A 20,885-nucleotide genomic window follows, 5' to 3' on the forward strand; every position below is an offset into this window, starting at 1 on the left:
ACATTTTCTTAATCCAGTCTATCGTTGTTGGACATTTGGGTTGGTTCCAAGTCTTTGATATTGTGAATAGTGCCGCAATAAACATACGTGTGCATGTGTCTTTACAGCAGCATGATTCTAGGAGAACTACAAACCACTGCTCAATGAAATAAAAGAGGATACAAACAAATGGAAGAACATTCCATGCTCATGGGTTGGAAGAATCAATATAGTGAAAATGGCCATACTGCCCAAGGTAATTTATAGATTCAATGCCATCCCCATCAAGCTACCAATGACTTTCTTCACAGAATTGGAAAAAACTACTTTCAAGTTCATATGGAACCAAAAAAGAGCCCGTATCGCCAAGTCAATCCTAAGCCAAAAGAACAAAGCTGGAGGCATCACGCTACCTGACATCAAACTATACTACAAGGCTACAGTAACCAAAACAGCATGGTACTGGTACCACAACAGAGACATAGATCAATGGAACAGAACAGAGCCCTCAGAAATGATGCCGCATATCTACAACTATCTGATCTTTGACAAACCTGACAAAAACAAGAAATGGGGAAAGGATTCCCTATTTAATAAATGATGCTGGGAAAACTGGCTAGCCACATGTGGAAAGCTGAAACTGGATCCCTTCCTTACACCTTATACAAAAATTAATTCAAGATGGATTAAAGACTTAAATGTTAGACCTAAAACCATTAAAATCCTACAAGAAAACCTAGGCAGTTCTCATTTTTGTTAAGAAAAAACTAAGTCATCATAGGACTGAGTGATTTGCAAAATAGACTTTAGTCTTATACTTGGCCTGATTATTTGCACAAAGTGCAGCAATAATAATCATTTCTACATAGGCCTTTTAGACTGGCTTTGATGTAACTCCGTTCCACAAGGAGTCTCAGATAAGACCTATTAAAACCGAGCCCAGCCATGGGTTTGTATCCTCAAATACCTGTGAACTGAGTGATCCTCTCTTCTTAAAGTCCCAAGATAAACTTTGAGCTCCTAGGCCTGCTGGAAAGTGACATTCTTTACTGACCAGAGGTCAGGAACCCAGTATAGGGACTGTGTAGGCAAGGGTATGAGGCCAGTTTCCACCCCCCATCCCCAAGGGGGTTTATCAGCTCTGCAAGTTGAGCTTGACTCCTTAAAAGGAACAGCACACTTCTAGTCAAAGCCTTGGTAAAATAACCAGTTTCTCTGATTGCATCCTGTTGCAAAAGAAAAATGGATTCTTATTAAACTGAAAATATATATTGCCATAAGTTAAGAATACACACAGATAGTTTCCAAATTCTAGAGGAACTAGGCAGAGAAAAAGACAAATATGCTCCAAAGTTGGTTTATGGGAGTATACCTACTCAATTATTAAAGGTTGTAAATACTTCAGAATAAGTTTCCTTGACTCTGAAAAACAAAATAAGGATCAGCAATTTTCCAAGGAAAAGCCAAAAAGATTGCTTCAGCTTTCTCAGTTCAGTCCATGTCGTTCTTGATTCACTTGATATTTGTGAACATTTCAGCTCTTCATGACTCCTGTAAATTTTTCTTTATTCCAATGTCACAGTCTCCAAAGGTATCAGAAACCTGTATTGAGAGCACCTGTCAAAGTTCTGTAGCTCATTATAAACCATCTTTTGAAATGAATTAGAACAAGACAACAATTGTCTGTGAATAACAAAATGTCCAGGGTAGTTATAGTTAGAAACACAATTGACAAAGAAGTTTGGTTATCTCCATGGCTTACAATAACTTAATAACCTTAATTACGATTGATAGCATATACTTGGACATCAGAATTTTAGAAATCCCATGCAATTTTGAAACATATATTATTATTATTTACCAAAATATAACCTAAAGAGTATTGAACACCATTTTGGCAATCCCATGAACCTAAATGTGTCAAATAATTCTGTTTACATTTCTTTTCTGGACACTGCAAGGGCCCTTCTGGAGTCTCTGAAAAGGTATCAGGAAAGACAATTTTGAAATTTAAGTTTGATTTTAGGGAGCCTATTAAATATGTTAGAGGGTTAAAACACTTGATGTTATGAAATAGAATTCCAGATTACCAAAAATGATTTATTTTGCCAGAATGATGACTCAGATTTTAAAGAAGCAAAAACCTTTAGACCAGGCATGGTGGCTCATCCCTGCAATCCCAGCACTTTGGGAGACTGAGGTGGCTGATCACTTAAGGTCAGGAGTTTGAGACAAGCCTGGCCAACATGATGAAAACCCGTCTCTACCAAAAGTACAAAAAATTAGCTAGGCATGGGGGCAGGTGCCTGTAATCCCAGCTACTCAGGAGGCTGAGGTAGGAGAATTGCTTGTACCGGGAGGCAGAGTTTGCAGTGAGCCAAGATCATGCCACCGCACTCCAGCCTGCGCAACAGAGGGAAACTCCATCTCAAAAAAAAAAAAAGAAAGAAGCAAAAACCTTTTATAACCCTGTAAAAATTTTGCTAAAGAGCAGATTAATGCCTTAAGAAAACCTAGTTGTGTTTTTATTTCAATGCTCAATTTACCAAAAAACCATATAACTTTTTTGAATTTAGCCAATATGTTCACACATGAAATTTTTTTTGCAAGGTTAATTTTACAATCCTTCCACCAAATTGCTTGAACTTTTAGCTTTATCTTATGCAATTTAAAACAATCCTTTAAGAATTTACATTTTTGTATCTTCTTATAATCTTATTAAAAGCACATTTTACAATTCTTACACACCTCACATGCAAATCTATTTCCAGTAGTTTCTATTACATGTTATAATGGTAACTACTAGCAATTTCAACTTTAATGTAAAACATGGTAAGTTGTTTTAATTCTGTGCTAGGTACAGCCAAGGTTTGACTCCTTGCAGCATAATTAAGAGTGTGGTTAATTCTGTATGTCCCCAGGCCTTACCAGTTGTGAGGAAGGCAAGTCAGATAGTTCTCAGAACCTAAAAAGCAGTTATAACCTTAAAACACTTAGCAAACCTTGCATCTGGCCTGCATAATTTAGTCCATCTATTTACATTTTGATGGCATCTGCATTTTACCAATAATCTTTAAGGCTGTTGTTTTTATTTCTCAAAGATTAAAGTAATATGAACTGAAAGATACCAGAGATTTTTATATTCCCTTTAAAAAAAATTTGATCCAAGCACCTCTCTTCCTTTAGGCCAATTAATTACAGCTCTTTTTACAGAAAACACACGCAGCACACATACAGCTACACAGGCAGAAGAAAACCCATGAGTCCTTTAAGAGACAGGGCTAGGAAAACAAACAGGGCAGATATCAAACCAGAAAGGACTCATTCCCTAAGGCAAGACTGCTAAACAAAGTGTTGCTCTAGGGTTACAAGCCACACCCCCAGGATGTAAAATAAGTTGGAAGCCTGCAGCTAAGTTTGCTACAAACCACAGAGACGTGCAAAGCATACCAGATTGGCTACACCTTAAGACCAGCCTCACAAATACTTTTTCACAATTAAAACTTTATAGAGAATATAAACAGTGATCCTTATCATTCCTAGCCTAGTAAAACATCTTCCAAAAAGAAAACCTTGTTTAAAAGTTAACTGCTGACAGGGTGGAAAAAGGGAAGAAAAAAATTTAAACATGTCTGAGGAAGAACTTCTTATTCTTATGCAACTGATTCCTCCACCAGGGAAAAAAGCTTAATTGCTGCGGGATGGGAGCTGACCTCCCTGGCCAGAGGAGGAGAAGACTCCATGGGCGCATAGCAGGGAATGCTAGACAGTCACATGGGGTGCCTTGGGGCCCTGGCAGCTGCTGTGGCTCATTCACGCCCTGTGTGAAAGTTGGACACCATGCACACATGCGGCAGACATGGCCATGCACTCCAGCTGGTAGGAAAAGGGGAGCAGAGAGCTGCCCTGTCCAACTGGCCTGCATGCACACCTGTGTCCTTTGGGGAGCTCAGGTATTATAAAAGAAAAAACAGGTGCTGTTACTGTCCTGAAAAAAAGAAGAGGAATGCCATAGGAACAAAAGGCTCAGAAGCAACAGTGAGAAGTTTTGAGTCCCCATTTCACTCTCCCCTTCTCAAGCCCCAAGTTGTGGGTGCCAAAGCTGTTGTAGGACTTTCTCTTTAGTTCAGCTAAGAGCCAGGTCCTTGCCACATAGCCATGAAATATTTGGCTTGCAGACACTTTGAAGGGTGAGAAAAATGGAATTTATTGAGTGAAAAGGAAAAAAGAGAGAAACAGGGACTCTCAGCAGAGTGAGAGTCCTGCTAATGTAGGCTTCCCTCCCCACAGATAAATTTCAGTTTCCACCCAGGAAGAGGAGGGGCCAGGCTCCTCCCTTCTGCAAACGGAACAAATTTCCTGAGACTCCACCCCAGTGCACATTCCTCCCAATGCACAGACTGGTCAGAGGTTCTCTGGGGACCTCTTTATACTTGGCTGTCTCACTATTCTAAGTAGAAATTATTTTGTGTAAGTCTTCTAGTAACCACAAAACTAAAACATTGCAGACACACCAAAAGAATGGAATCAAAGTATATCACCACACACAACAACAGAGCACAAGGCAAGACATTGAAAGAGGAAGAAGTAACAAAGGACCTGAAAATCAACACACACAAAAAATTAATAAAATGTCATCAATAACTATTACCTACCAATAATTACTTTAAATGGAAATAGTTTAAATTTTCCCATCAAAAGACATAGAGTGGCTGAACGGATAAAAGATATGACCCTACCGTATGCTACCTACAGGAGACTTTATTTACTTGTTTGTTTAGAGACAGGGTCTCACTCCATCACCCAAACTGGAGCTAAGTGTCACAATCATAACTCAATGCAGGCTTGAACTCCTGGGCTCAAGCACTCCTCTTACCTCAGCCTACAAGTAGCTGGGACTACAGGTGCATGCCACCACATCTGGCTAACATTTTAATTTTTTGTGGAGACAGGATCTTGCTATGTTGCCCACGGTGGTCTCAAATTCCTGCCCTCAAGCAATCCTTCTGCCCAAGTCTCCCAAAGTCCTTGGATTACAGACATGAACCACTGAGCCCACTGAAGATTCATTTTAGCTTTAAGGACAGTTACAGGCTGCAAGTGAAGGAATGGAAACAGATATTTAATGAAAAAGGAAACCAAAAGAAAACAGATTGCTATACATGTATGAGACCAAATATACTTTAAGTCAAAATCGTAGCAAGAGATAAAGAAGGGTACTATATAGTGATAAAGGGGTCAACCCATCATGAAGATATAACAATTATACATGCACCCAACATTGGCACACCTAAAAATACAGTTAACAGAAGTAAAGAGAGAAATACACAACAATACAATGATAGTAAGGAATTTAATATCCAACTTCCAACAATGGATAGAGCATTGGGACAGAAAATCAATAAAGAAACTTCGGACCTAAACTACACTTTAGACTAGGTGGATAGACATATATAGAACATTCCATACAAAGTAGCAGAATATACATTCTTCTCAAGTACACACAGAACATTCGTCAGGATAGATCATATTTTAGGACACAAAACAAGTCTTAGCAAAATTAAGAAGATTGAAATTATATTGTGTTTTTTTTCTGGTCACAATGATATGAAACTAGAAATCAAAACAGGGAGGAAAATTGAAAAAGTCATTAGTACATAGAAATTAAATAACACATTCCAGAAAAACCAATGCATTAAGGGAAAAACCAAAAGGGAAATTTAAAAATATCTTGAGATAAAATGACAATGGCAATACAACATCCCAAAACTTCTGGAGGCAGCAAAAGCAGTTCTAAGCAAGAAGCTTATTGCAGTAGGTGCCTCCATTGAGGCAGATCTCAAATAAACAATCTAATTTACACCAAAAGGAACTAGAAAAAGAAGGACAAACAAAAGTTGGCAGAAGGAAGACAACAGCAATAGTAAAGATAAGAGCAGAAATAAGTGAAATGGAGTCAAGAAAAAAACATAGAAATTGTGAAACAAACTAAGGTTGGTGTTTTAAAAAGATTTTAAAATTTGACAAATCTTTAGCTAGACTAACAAATAAAAAAGACACAAATAAAATAAAGAAATGAAAGAGGAGACATTACAATTAATTTTAAAGAAAGACAAAGGATCATAAGAGATTATTACGAGCACTTATTTGCCAAAAAATTGGATAACCTAGAAGAAATGGGTAAATTCTTAGACACATACAACTAGCCAAAAGAGAATCATGAATAGAAAACCTGAACATACCAAAAATGAGTAAGAAGATAGAATTGGTAATCAAAACCCCCCTAACAAAAAAAGCCCAGGATCAGATGGCATCATTGGTGAATTCTATAAAACATTTAAAGAAGAATTAATACCAATCCTTCTCAAACTCTTCTGAAAATTAAAGAGGAAAGAATACTTCCAAACTTGTTCACAAGGCCGGAATCATTCTGACCTACAACTCCGAAGCTGGACAAGAAAAGAAAATTACAGGCCAATATCTCTGATAAACATAGATGCAAACTTCTCAATAAAATATTGGCAAACAAAATTTTAGAATATAACAAAAGGAACATCATACATCATGATCAAGTGTGATTGGTTCTTTGGATGCAAGAATGTTTCAAAGTGTGCAAATCAATGAATGTGAAATGCCACACTAACAGAATGAAGGACAACATACCATATGACTATCTCGATAGACATGAAAAAAGCATTTGACAAAACTCACCATCCTTTCATGATAAAGACTCTTAACAAATTAGGAATACAAGAAATGTACCTCTGCATAATAAAATCCATATGATAAGCTCACAGCTATCATACTCAGTAATAAAAGCTGAAAGATTTTCCTCCAAAATTGGGAGCAAAACACGATTGCTCACCGTCACTATTTCTGTTCAACATAGTACTGGAAGTTCAAACCTAGCAATTTGGCAAGAAAAATGGTAAATAAAAGGCATTTGAGTTGGAAGGAGAGAAAGACAATTGTCTCTCTTTGAAGATTACATGTTATTTTGCATGAAAAATTCTAATGACTTCACCAAAAACTATTAAAACTGATACAAATTCAGCGATGTTGCAATGAACATACAGAAATCAGTTGCTTTTCTATACACTAACGACAAATTATCTGTTCCTATGTCCATAGACTTTGCTTCTGTCAACAAAGTCACTATACATTCCTTACAGAATGGTCAATGACAGAAAAATAAAGATTATATTGAAGGCCTTTAAAAAGCATTTCAGAACCATTCCATAGAGGCACTTACTCAAATTTAGACATGTTATATTGTGTAAATGCAGTAGTAAATAATTTTACTTGAATAATAAAAATTTAAGAAATTGTAAGAATAGTCATTATTCAATTTCTGAGTTTTTGCTACAGTAAGTGTACATAAATATAGTAGAGCAGACCATTAATTCTTGAGGTCACATAGCCTGAAATCTTCCAAAATCCACAAAACTGGAATACCACTATTGCCTCTAATTTCCCTGGTAAGGTGCACTATGTGTTCTCACAAATTTAAGCCGTACTTTTATTCAACAGTCCACTTTTTATTTTATCTCATCTTCCATTACTCCTAAATTCTACCAACATTCTAGAGTCTACACTTTTCTTCACTACAAAGAAAGTTTTCTCTTCAAAGAGAGTTTCCTCCAAGAAGTCACTTTACCCTGAGTCTCTGAATAGTTGAAAAGCAGCAAGACTTTCAAAACACAGGCTCTGGACAGTTGTCTGGGATCAGTCATAACAAACCCAAAAAAGAAACACTCGACTTTCTGCCACAGAAAAATTATAAACTACTATATCTAATATAGTAGGAATTTACAGAGTAAACACTTTTAAATTTTAAATGCTCAATTAAAAAAAGAATTTTCTATTTTTCAAGAAAAAATTTTACAAAGAATTCAGTTTTGTGTGATATGAAGACCCCTTTCCATTGAAGCAAATCTCTGTTGGAGCAGACTCTCATCACGCAGCACTCAGAAACTCTCACGGACACCAAACTTCTGTTAAAATTGTAAAGCCAAGGCTAATTTGTATAACTCGAGGCCCCCTATTTTTACAAAGTTTAAAAAGAAGAAGTTAGAAATTTGTCTTAAAAACTGTTTGTTTATTTATTATTCTCTTCAATGCACCTATGACCTCTTTATTCCTCAGACTGTAAATAAAAGGATTTACCAGAGGAATTATTATCGTGTAAAATAAAGAATACATTTTGTCCTGATCTGCAGCTGATTCAGATCCAGGACGCACATACATGAAGAAGAGAGTGCCGTAGAACAAAGAGACAGAAAGCAGATGGGCACTGCAAGTGGAGAAGGCTTTCCTTCTACCCTTCTCAGACTTCTTTTTCAGGATGGCCAAGAGGACATAAGAGTAAGAGACGATGATAGTCATGAAAGTGAAAGATTGTATAAAGACTGAAAATACAAAAACCAGGAGCATATTAACTCCAGGGTCAGTATAGGAAATTTCAAACAGTTGTAAAATATCACAGTAGAAATAATGTATTACATTGGATTTGCAGAAAGTTAATCGAAATAACAAACCCACATGCATTATAGGATGAAAAAAACCGATAATAAATGAAACACCTAATAATTGAATGCAGAAGATATTGGACATCACTAGAGGATAAAGCAAAGGGTTACATATGGCCATATAACGGTCATAGGCCATCACTACCAGGAGGAAACATTCTGTGTTTGCACTGGAAGCAAAAATATAAAACTGGATCATGCACCCAACCAGGGATATCATATGATTCTTAGATAAAAAATGTGCAAGCATCTTGGGAGTCACAGAGGATGAAGTGCATGCGTCTGCAAAGGCTAAACTGCCGAGGGATAAGTACATGGGGGTGTGAAGTTGGGGATCCTTCCAGATGAGAGCCATCAGGCCAAGGTTGCCCACCATGGTAATAAGGTAGATCACCAGGAACACCAGGAACAGGGGCGCCTGCAGCTCTGGACGATCTGTAAGTCCTTGGAGGATGAAGTTAATAATCTGTGTCTTATTTGTTTCCATTATACCCACTCATGCTGATCACTGCAATGAAAAAGTAAGTGAAGAACACAGTCATAAAAGATGATGAAAGTAGTCACATTTTATTTGAAAAAAGAAATGCATCTTCCTCATTTATGTATCCCTTTACTCTTCAGTAAATATTCTTTCCAAATGATAAGTGTTCGGAAAAGTGATTCTAAAAATTAGAAACATGTATATAGTAAGAATTTCATTGCCTGTATAAAAGAAGTGTGCTTACTGTTTAATTTGAACAATTTTATTGCAATTTGATGATCATCTTCTAATTTAAAAACTTTAAAATGAAATAGAATAAGCTATTTTAATATGCTAAATGTTGTTAAATGAGCACACATGTTCTAAGTAATAAAGCACCTCCTTTCACATTAAAAACTGGTTGAAATGCTCACTATGACCATTATTATGGAATATTATCTTGGAAATTCTAATACACATGAGATGTTAAAATTAAATGAAATAATATAGTAAAGATATAATAAAATGTCATTAAAATTATAAAAGATAAATTCATATTTTTGCTGATATTGTATTGTTATAATTAAATAAATAACAATAGTTGAAGTGGCAATATGAAGAACATGAATAGTACAGTGTGCAGCAGTGTTAAAACATAAAGACATTCCATAGAATAAGACATGGTTAGAAATAGAAAAATATAATAATAAAACAAAATAAGGACTCTGGGAGATAGTTTCAAGTATATATATATAAGTTTAGTATATTGCATGGGTGATGAATCATGGAGAAAAAGTGATTTATTCAATATATAGTACAAGTGTAAACAAGTGTCTATCTATCTGGAAATAAAGTAAGAATAGTTCTCTCTCTCATACCTGATTTTATTTTATTTTATTTTATTTTTTTATTTTTTAAATTTATTTATTTATTTATTTATTTTTATTATTATACTTCAGGTTTTAGGGTACATGTGCTCAATGTGCGGGTTTGTTACATATGTATCCATGTGCCATGTTGGTTTGCTGCATCCATTAACTCGTCATTTAGAGTTAGGTATATCTCCTAATGCTGTCCCTCCCCCTTCCCCCCACCCCACAGCAGTCCCCGGAGTGTGATGTTCCCCTTCCTGTGTCCATGAGTTCTCATTGTTCAATTCCCACCTATGAGTGAGAACATGCGGTGTTTGGTTTTTTGTCCTTGTGATAGTTTACTGAGAATGATGGTTTCCAGTTTCATCCATGTCCCTACAAAGGACATGAACTCATCATTTTTTATGGCTGAATAGTATTCCGTGGTGTATATGTGCCACATTTTCTTAATCCAGTCTATCGTTGTTGGACATTTGGGTTGGTTCCAAGTCTTTGCTATTGTGAATAGTGCTGCAATAAACATACGTGTGCATGTGTCTTTATAGCAGCATGATTTATAGTCCTTTGGGTATATACCCAGTAATGGGATGGCTGGGTCAAATGGTATTTCTAGTTCTAGATCCTTGAGGAATCGCCACACTGACTTCCACAATGGTTGAACTAGTTTACAGTCCCACCAACAGTGTAAAAGTGTTCCTATTTCTCCACATCCTCTCCAGCACCTGTTGTTTCCTGACTTTTTAATGACGGCCATTCTAACTGGTGTGAGATGGTATCTCATTGTGGTTTTGATTTGCATTTCTCTGATGGCCAGTGATGATGAGCATTTTTGCATGTGTTTTTTGGCTGCATAAATGTCTTCTTTTGAGAAGTGTCTGTTCATGTCCTTCGCCCACTTTTTGATAGGGTTGTTTGTTTTTTTCTTGTAAATTTGTTTGAGTTCACTGTAGATTCTGGATATTAGCCCTTTGTCAGATGAGTAGGTTGCAAAAATTTTCTCCCGTTTTGTAGGTTGCCTGTTCTCTCCGATGGTAGTTTCTTTTGCTGTGAAGAAGCTCTTTAGTTTAATTAGATCCCATTTGTCAATTTTGGCTTTTGTTGCCATTGCTTTTGGTGTTTTAGACATGAAGTCCTTGCGCATGCCTATGTCCTGAATGGTATTGCCTAGGTTTTCTTCTAGAGTTTTTATGGTTTTAGGTCTAATATTTAAGTCTTTAATCCATCTTGAATTAATTTTTGTATAAGGTATAAGAAAGGGATCCAGTTTCAGCTTTCTACATATGGCTAGCCAGTTTTCCCAGCACCATTTATTAAATAGGGAATCCTTTCCCCATTGCTTGTTTTTGTCAGGTTTGTCAAAGATCATATAGTTTGTCAAATATCAGATAGTTGTAGATATGTGGCATTATTTCTGAGGGCTCTGTTCTGTTCCATTGATCTATGTCTCTGTTGTGGTACCAGTACCATGCTGTTTTGGTTACTGTAGCCTTGTAGTATAGTTTGAAATCAGGTAGCATGATGCCTCCAGCTTTGTTCTTTTGGCTTAGGATTGACTTGGCGATGTGGGCTCTTTTTTGATTCCATATGAAGTTTAAAGTAGTTTTTTCCAATTCTGTGAAGAAAGTCATGGGTAGCTTGATGGGGATGGCATTGAATCTATAAATTACCTTGGGCAGTATGGCCATTTTCACGATATTGATTCTTCCAACCCATGAGCATGGAATGTTCTTCCATTTGTTTGTATCCTCTTTTATTTCATTGAGCAGTGGTTTGTAGTTCTCCTTGAAGAGGTCCTTCACATCCCTTGTAAGTTGGATTCCTAGGTATTTTATTCTCTTTGAAGCAATTGTGAATGGGAGTTCACTCATGATTTGGCTCTCTGTCTGTGATTGGTGTACAAGAATGCTTGTGATTTTTGTACATTGATTTTGTATCCTGAGACTTTGTTGAAGTTGCTAATCAGCTTAAGGAGATTTTGGGCTGAGACAATGTGCTTTTCTAGATATACAATCATGTCATCTGCAAACAGGGACAATTTGACTTCCTCTTTTCCTAATTGAATACCATTTATTTCCTTCTTCTGCCTGAATGCCCTGGCCAGAAATTCCAGCACTATGTTGAATAGGAGTGGTGAGAGAGGGCATCCCTGTCTTGTGCCAGTTTTCAAAGGGAATGCTTCCAGTTTTTGCCCATTCAGTATGATATTGGCTGTGGGTTTGTCATAGATAGCACTTGTTATTTTGAGATACGTCCCATCAATACCTGATTTATTGAGATTTCTTAGCATGAAGCGTTGTTGAATTTTGTCAAAAGCCTTTTCTGCATCTATTGAGATAATCATGTGGTTTTTGTCTTTGGTTCTGTTTATATGCTGGATTACATTTATTGATTTGCATATGTTGAACAAGGCTTGCATCCTAGGGATGAAGCCCACTTGATCATGGTGGATAAGCTTTTTGATGTGCCGCTGGATTCGGTTTGCCAGTATTTTATTGAGGACGTTTGTGTCAATGTTCATCAAGGATATTGGTATGAAATTCTCTTTTTTGGTTATGTCTCTCCAGGCTTTGGTATCAGGACGATGCTGGCCTCATAAAATGTGTTAGGGAGGATTCCCTCCTTTTCTATCAATTGGAATAGTTTCAGAAGGAATGGTACCAGTTCCTCCTTGTACCTCTGGTAGAATTCGGCTGTGAATCCATCAGGTCCTGGACTCTTTTTGGTTGGTAACCTATTGATTATCGCCACAATTTCAGAGCCTGTTATTGGTCTATTCAGAGATTCAACTTCTTCCTGGTTTAGTCTTGGGAGGGTGTATTTGTCGAGGAATTTATCCATTTCTTCTAGATTTTCTAGTTTATTTGCATAGAGGTGTTTGTAGTATTCTCTGATGGTAGATTGTATTTCTGTGGGATCGGTGGTGATATCCCCTTTTTCATTTTTTATTGCATCTATTTGATTCTTCTCTCTTTTCTTCTTTATTAGTCTTGCTAGCGGTCTATCAATTTTGTTGATCTTTTCAAAAAACCAACTCCTGGATTCATTAATTGTTTGAAGGGTTTTTTGTGTCTCTATTTCCTTTAGTTCTGCTCTGATTTTAGTTATTTCTAGCCTTCTGTTAGCTTTTGAATGTGTTTGCTCTTGCTTTTCTAGTTCTTTTAATTGTGATGTTAGGGTGTCAATTTTGGATCTTTCCTGCTTTCTCTTGTAGGCATTTAGTGCTATAAATATCCCTCTACACACTGTTTTGAATGTGTCCCAGAGATTCTGGTATGTTGTGTCTTTGTTCTCGTTGGTTTCAAAGAACATCTTTATTTCTGCCTTCATTTCATTGTGTACCCAGTAGTCATTCAGGAGCAGGTTGTTCAGTTTCCATGTAGTTGAGCGGTTTTGAGTGAGTTTCTTAATCCTGAGTTCTAGTTTGATTGCACAGTGGTCTGAGAGACAGTTTGTTATAATTTCTGTTCTTTTACATTTGCTGAGGAGAGCTTTACTTCCAACTATGTGGTCAATTTTGGAAGAGGTGTGGTGTGGTGCTGAAAAAAATATGTATTCTGTTCATTTGGGGTGGAGAGTTCTGTAGATGTCTATTAGGTCCACTTTGTGTAGAGCTGAGTTCAATTCCTGGATATCCTTGTTAACTTTCTGTCTTGTTGATCTTTCTAATGTTGACAGTGGGGTGTTAAAATCTCCCATTATTATTGTGTGGGAGTTTAAGTCTGTTTGCAGGTCACTCAGGACTTGCTTTATGAATCTGGGTGCTCCTGTGTTGGGTGCATATATATTTAGGATAGTTAGCTCTTCTTGTTGAATTAATCCCTTTACCATTATGTAATGGCCTTCTTTGTCTCTTTTGATCTTTGTTGGTTTAAAGTCTATTTTATCAGAGATTAGGATTGCAACCCCTGCCATTTTGTTTTCCATTTGCTTGGTAGATCTTCCTCCATCCCTTTATTTTGAGTCTATATGTGTCTCTGCATGTGAGATGGGTTTCCTGAATACAGCACACTGATGGATCTTGACTCCTTATCCAATTTGCCAGTCTGTGTCTTTTAATTGGAGCATTTAGCCCATTTACATTTAAAGTTAATATTGTTATGTGTGAATCTGATCCTGTCATTATGATGTTAGTTGGTTATTTTGCTCATTAGTTGAGGCAGTTTCTTCCTAGCCTCGATGGTCTTTACAATTTGGCATGTTTTTGCCATGGCTGGTACTGGTTGTTCCTTTCCATGTTTAGTGCTTCCTTCAGGAGGTCTTTTAGGGCAGGGCTTGTGGTGACAAAATCACTCAGCATTTGCTTGTCTGTAAAGTATTTTATTTCTCCTTCACTTTTGAAGCTTAGTTTGGCTGGATATGAAATTCTGGGTGGAAAATTCTTTTCTTTAAGAATGTTGAATATTGGCCCCCACTGTCTTCTGGCTTGTCGAGTTTCTGCCGAGAGATCAGCTATTAGTCTGATGGGCTTCCCTTTGTGAGTAACCCGACCTTTCTCTCTGGCTGCCCATAACATTTTTTTCCTTCATTTCAACTTTGGTGAATCTGACAATTATGTGTCTTGGAGTTGCCCGTCTTGAGGAGTATCTTTGTGGCATTCTCTGTATTTCCTGAATCTGAATGTTGGCCTGCCTTGCTAGATTGGGGAAGTTCTCCTGGATAATATCTTGCAGAGTGTTTTCCAGTTTGGTTCCCTTCTCCTCATCATTTTCAGGTACACCAATCAGACGTAGGTTTGGTCGTTGCACACAGTCCCAAATGTCTTAGAGGCTTTGTTCGTTTCTTTTTATTCTTTTTTCTCTAAACTTCCCTTCTCGCTTCATTTCATTCATTTCATCTTCCATCACTGATACCCTTTCTTCCAGTTGATCGCATCAGCTACCGAGGCTTCTGCAGTCTTCGCGTAGTTCTCGAAACTTGGCTTTCAGCTCCATCAGCTCCTTTAAGCCCTTCTCTCCATTGGTTATTCTAGTTATCCATTTGTCTAATTTTTTTCAAAGTTTTTAACTTCTTTGCTATTGTTTTGAATTTCCTTCCGTAGCTCAGAGTAGTTTGATCATCTGAAGCCTTCTTCTCTCAACTTGTCAAAGTCATTCTCCATCCAGCTTTGTTCCGCTGCTGGTGAGGATCTGCGTTCCTTTGGAGGAGGAGAGGTGCTCTGCTTTTTAGAGTTTCCAGTTTTTCTGCTCTGTTTTTTCCCCATCCTTGTGGTTTTATCTACTTTTGGTCTTTGATGACGGTGATGTACAGATGGGTTTTTGGTGTGGATGTCCTTTCTGTTTGTTAGTTTTCCTTCTACCAGACAGGACCCTCAGCTGCAGGTCTGTTGAAGTTTGCTAGAGGTCCACTCCAGACCCTGTTTGGCTGGGTGTCAGCACGGTGGCTGCAGAACAGCGGATTTTCATGAGACCACAAATTCAGCTGTCTGATAGATCCTCTGGAAGTTTTGTCTCAGAGGAGTACCTGGCCGAGTGAGGTGTCAGTCTGTCCCTACTGGGGGGTGCCTCCCAGTTAGGCTGCTCTGGGGTCAGGGACCCACTTTAGAAGGCAGTCTCTCTGTTCGTTCTCAGATATCCAGCTGTGTGCTGGGAGAACCACTACTCTCTTCAAAGCTGTCAGACAGGGACATTTAAGTCTGCAGAGATTCCTGCTGAATTTTTGTTTGTCTGTGCCCTGCCCCCAGAGGTGGAGCCTACAGAGGCAGGCAGGCCTTCCTGAGCTGTGGTGGGCTCCACCCAGTTCGAGCTTCCTGGCTGCTTTGTTTACCTAAGCAAGCCTGGGCAATGGTGGGCGCCCCTCCCCCAGGCTCGCTGCCGCCTTGCAGTTTGATCTCAGACTGCTGTGCTAGCAATCAGTGAGACTCCGTGGGCATAGGACCATCTGAGCCAGGTGCAGGATACAATCTCCTGGTGTGCCGTTTTCCAAGCCCGTTGGAAAAGCGCAGTATTAGGGTGGGACTGACCCAATTTTCCAGGTGCTGTCTGTTACCCCTTTCTTTGACTAGGAAAGGGAACTCCCTGACGCCTTGCACTTCCCGAGTGAGGCAATGCCTTGCCCTGCTTTGGCTCACGCACAGTGCGCTGCACTGATTGTCCTGCACCCACTGTTTGGCACTCCCTAATGAGATGAACCCGGTACTTCAAACAAAAATGCAGAAATCACCGGTCTTCTGTGTGGCTCACGCTGGGAGCTGTAGACCGGAGCTGTTCCTATTCGGCCATCTTGGCTCCACCTGGCATTGATAGTTCTAATGTAAAATTAGCAATAAATAATCTGTAAATTTTTCTTAGAAAATTTCTATTAATGATATTTTATGTTTCATGATAATTTGCATTTAAATATTTGGTAATAGACAACTATTGAGAGCAGGAATGATTTTTTGAAATAGCCAAAAATATTTGCAAATTATGTAAGATAGTATCCAAGTATAGTTGTTTTCATAGTTTTTTCATATACTTTCAACACTTTTCTTACTAAATTTTACTCATAAGGGCTTCATAGGTTCTATTGCTATTATGAATATAATATCTGATATTTTCATGAAGTAATAAGATTGATTTTCTTCTATGACTTGGTTATAAACTATCTCTGAAGAAACACCCAGAGTAGAATTTCCCAAATATTTTGAAATGACCATATAATCTCCTTTGTTCCTTGAAAGAGAAACAAAGATACATTTAACACAAAAATTGAGTTGAAATAAATTATAACATTGATTGAAGAAACAATTTCTTAATTTCATAGCCATATTTATAATAAATAGAAATGTAATACCAGAATGAATTAGAAGAATTTAGTTTATTAAAACAGTAGGAACAATGGTAAGTTGTTATTCTCCATCTTCACTAAGCTGAACAGAAGGTTTAATAAGTTTAAAAAACTAAACACCCACAAGGATCCCTGTTATAATACACCAAACCTAACAGTTTCACTGGAGTATATTTGCTGAAAATAGGTTATATTAAGGAAATATAATTTTCTTTCCAAAGTGGAGATTTTGTCCTAAATAAAATGGCTTCACTTTCTTTGCAATCCAACTCACCAAATAATAGATATTTCTAGTCTCATTTCATGAATTCAGTATAATGAAGCCAAGAAGTAGTAAGGTTTGGGAATTTTTTCCTTTAGAGTAAGATGAAAGAAATACCTTCAAGTTGGAGTAAAGGAGATAACGCTAGCTGTATTTATTGACTTTAGCTTTTACTCTCATGATTCCATGATATTTAAAAATCTAGGTATTATAGACAGCCACTAACTCAAAGGCTACAATTATTTACATTCTGCAAAACCACAAATAATATGGATAACAATCTGCATAGCTTGTGTCTCAGCTCTAAACTCTCTATATTATAAAATAAATTTCAAAGCTGTTTAATCATTTTTATTATAATGTTTTCCCATTTACTTCCTTCTTTTATTAAGCTATATTATTTATGAAACTTTGTGAGAAATTTGTCTTCTCTACAGAAAGACATCCTGTCCCATCTGTCTAGGTTTTGATGGCTGGTTGAGAAAATCTCAATGCCTCACTGAAATTTTAATTTCTTATATAGATACCTCATTATCACCTAAAGACAAATTGCAAGATGATAAATAATAGAAATTGCAGAAATCTCTATACTCTCATCCAGTTCCCACAAAAACACTGGGAAATTGGAAAGTGATACATTTTCTAAAGTAGCACAGAAAAAGCAGAAATGAGGTAATTGTTACTTATACACTGAATTTAACCAGTAATTTCAAAATGAGTGGAGATAATATGTATTTTATTTCCAAACTTGTTTTCGTTTAAAACCAAAGGAAAAGGAAAGGAAGATATTCCCTTTACACTTCCAAAGGATTCCCTGTCGGATAAAGTTAAGTTCAATCTACTGGGCATTGTGATTTAATCATCATTTTACCCTGCAACTAGCTGCAACAATTAAAAACTCTACTTGTAATCCAAAGGGAATACTGTATAGACATCTATACAGAATATCAACGAACAGACTTCAGGAAATGTTTGTTTTCTTTTCTCTTGTTTTCATTTACAATGCCATCATCCAAATACCTCCTTGATATGTCCTTTCGGAAGTCTAAAAGGAACATTAGATTCACCATGTCCAAATTTGGAATTAAAATTGTGTGTTACTCCACAGGCAGCCCTAGTTATCTTTCAGTGTTTTTTGTCTTGCGGAATAACACCACTAGACAGTTATTCAAGCCATAAACAGGAAGATATCCTTGACACTGAACTCGTCTTCAAATCCATGGATCGACCATTGCCAAGTCATAAATTTTATCTTTTTTTTTTTTTTTGAGACAGAGTCTCACTCTGTCCCCCAGGCTGGAGTGCAATGGCATGATCTCAACTCACTGGAACCTCTGCCTCCCAGGTTCTAGTGATTCTCCTGCCTCAGCCTCCCAAGCAGGTGGGATTACAGGCACCCACCACCACATCCAGCTAATTTTTGTATTTTTAGTAGAGACAGGTTTTCACCACCTTGGTTAGGTTGGTCTCGAACTCCTGACCTTAGGTGATCCACCCACCTCAGCCTCCCAAAGTGCTGGGATTACAGGCATGAGCCACAGTGCCCAGCAACTTTATCTCTTTATATCTACCTATCCATTACTCACTCTCTCCAACTGCCGCCATATAATCTGCTGCTGCATGGAGCTGAGAGAGGTGGAATCTGCCAATATTTCCTCATTGTCAGATCTACTTGGAATAGCTCTTCTACTCCAGAGAGCTGGGAGAAATGAGAGTTGCCACTCAGCTCTTGAGCCTGTTGGAATAGGTCTTCTGCAACACAAATGTGTATGAGGGGACGCGTGAAGTAGCCAGCTGAAATGCCATTGCCTTGCATTGTTCTTACCAAGTTTCTCTGTTTTGTTAAATAAATTTTTCTCAATTTATTGGATGTGGGATGCTGGATGTGGGATGTTTTGCAAAAAAAAAAAATTAGGTAACCACTCATCTGAGCATGAGATGAGAAGAGTTTAGAATAAATATTATGCCTTTCCCTCCTATATGTCTTAGAGAAGATTTATGAAAAATATGAGATGTGTGTAAAATATTAGGGAGTGAACAAAATGTATCAAGATCAAGTAAAGCAACATCACAGGGGATTTTTTAATGTGCAATGGTCTAGAATATGTGTAACATATTTTTATTATGTTATTTTTCTTCTCTCTGTTCTCTTGTTGAAAGTTGCAGAAAGACAAATAAACCTGTCATGATTTCTTCTTAAACTTGACAGAGCAAATTGTAGTTATACCGATTTTAAACATTGTTTGACTTCCTTATTTCTTGGAAGTATTTCTCAAGTGTTTCGTTTTTGAAACTTTGGAGAAAGTCACACTGGTGACTCAAAGGATTGAGATGGTTTCTGAAACCAATAATAAGAAGAAGAAACTTGAAAGTATGAGCATTACAGATTGAGAACTGGTCATTTCCAAATATATTTTGGGAGTTAGTGGACTAATGCCATCAATTCACATTACAATTGGGTGAGAGATTCTGACGTCGACATCACAATTGAGTGAGGAGTCCTGACACTAATGGAGTTCAGGAAGGAAGAAGAAACTGATAATCTCCAGCTGACAAGAACCTGATTTGAATTAGGATTAATAAGTGTTGAAAGGCTTCTTCATGTGAATTAAATAAAACCCTATATAACTGAAATCTTGGCATAGTCTCTCATTATCAGCCCAGTACTCATTTAGAGAAGATGTTTTGAGGACTGACAGAAAGGCCTACTTACTAATAATGTCCATTGCTCCTCATATGAGAGTTGGGAAGTTATTTAGTGAAAATGCTATCTAATTTCCCGTCACCAAACTTCTGCAAATTTCCCTTGTATCATTTCTTGTCATCACAAATGACTACCATTCTCAAGGCAACTTGTTAAGTTTTTTTCCATAGGAACACACATGATCACTTTCAAGGCTGGTGTGACAGAGAGCTTGACCTCAGGCTGCATTTCAGTCATCATAGTCACCTTCATCCTTAGTCCCTAAAAGTTTTCGATGGGCTTACATGTAAGGAGATGCTCTCTTGTGCCAGTGTCTCCTCCTCAATAGAACCACTTGGTATCCCTGGGTCAGCCTGTTCTCATTCATTTACCCACCTTGGATATTGACCCAAGGTCTCTACAAAGGGAAGCTAACTGCCCCCAGAAAAACTTGTTTCAATATTCTCTGAGCCATTTAAAAACATATGGAAAAATCCAGCTTCACTGTTCATCAAACTAGGAAAGAGTAGGTTTTATCTTCTTTATCCCCAACTTAAATTCCCCTTATTGAGTACATGGTAATTTATCATCTTTAATGCTCCAAGAATTAGTTAATAAAATGAAACTACACACAGTATTGACAATTAAACAGATAACTGTGAAATCTGGTAGCAGTTAATCTGTCCTAAAGAAGTGTTTACATTTACGAATTTTCAACTGTTCCATCTGTCTTCCCTGCCTATGTTTGGTGCTCGTTTCATATTACCCTAAACAGAAACAGTGGTTGCTTGTTTATGGTGATCAGTCCTCTGTGATTGCACTGTGATACCCAACATAAACATGTTGGCACGCTAATGATATCCTTGTGTATCAGGATGAATAAATATTTATCTAAAGTATAGAAGACATGAATCAATCTTGCTGCAGAATCCAAACATGACATTGTTTGAAGATTTAAGCTTTATGAGAAGATTGGCAAGTTTTACTTCTTCAGTCTTAGCTTGGGCTTTAATATTATACTGACATTAGGTTTTGCTTATCCATAGGCAAGTAAGAACCCCAATAAGAGCATTAACATAATATTGATTTAGTATTGTGCCTCTTTGTTAACAGTGCCTTATGTATTTAACTTTATACTGGCAGGACAGGCGCGGTGGTCCATGCCTGTAATCTCAGCATTTTGGGAGGCCTAGGCGAGTGGATCAATTGAGGTCAGGAGTTCAAGACAAGCCTGGCCAATCTGGTGAATCCCCACCTTTACTAAAATTACAAAAATTGCAAAAATTACCAGGTATGGTGGCTCACGTCTGTAGTTCCAGCTACTCAGGAAGCTGAG

General features: G+C 37.5%; 1 protein-coding gene across 1 annotated transcript; it reads right to left on the reverse strand.

Moving 5' to 3' along the window:
• Positions 1-8,049: 8,049 nt before the first annotated feature.
• Positions 8,050-18,471, reverse strand: LOC100584363 (olfactory receptor 5AC1-like). Its single transcript, XM_003261879.2, has 2 exons — positions 18,453-18,471; positions 8,050-9,002 (listed from the first exon to the last, which is right to left on the reverse strand). Exons 1-2 carry the CDS (start codon positions 18,469-18,471, stop codon positions 8,050-8,052), a joined length of 972 nt encoding a protein of 323 aa, XP_003261927.2.
• Positions 18,472-20,885: the final 2,414 nt, after the last annotated feature.

Source organism: Nomascus leucogenys, chromosome 21, assembly GCF_006542625.1.
Source record: "Nomascus leucogenys isolate Asia chromosome 21, Asia_NLE_v1, whole genome shotgun sequence".
Taxonomy (NCBI): Eukaryota; Metazoa; Chordata; class Mammalia; order Primates; family Hylobatidae; genus Nomascus; species Nomascus leucogenys.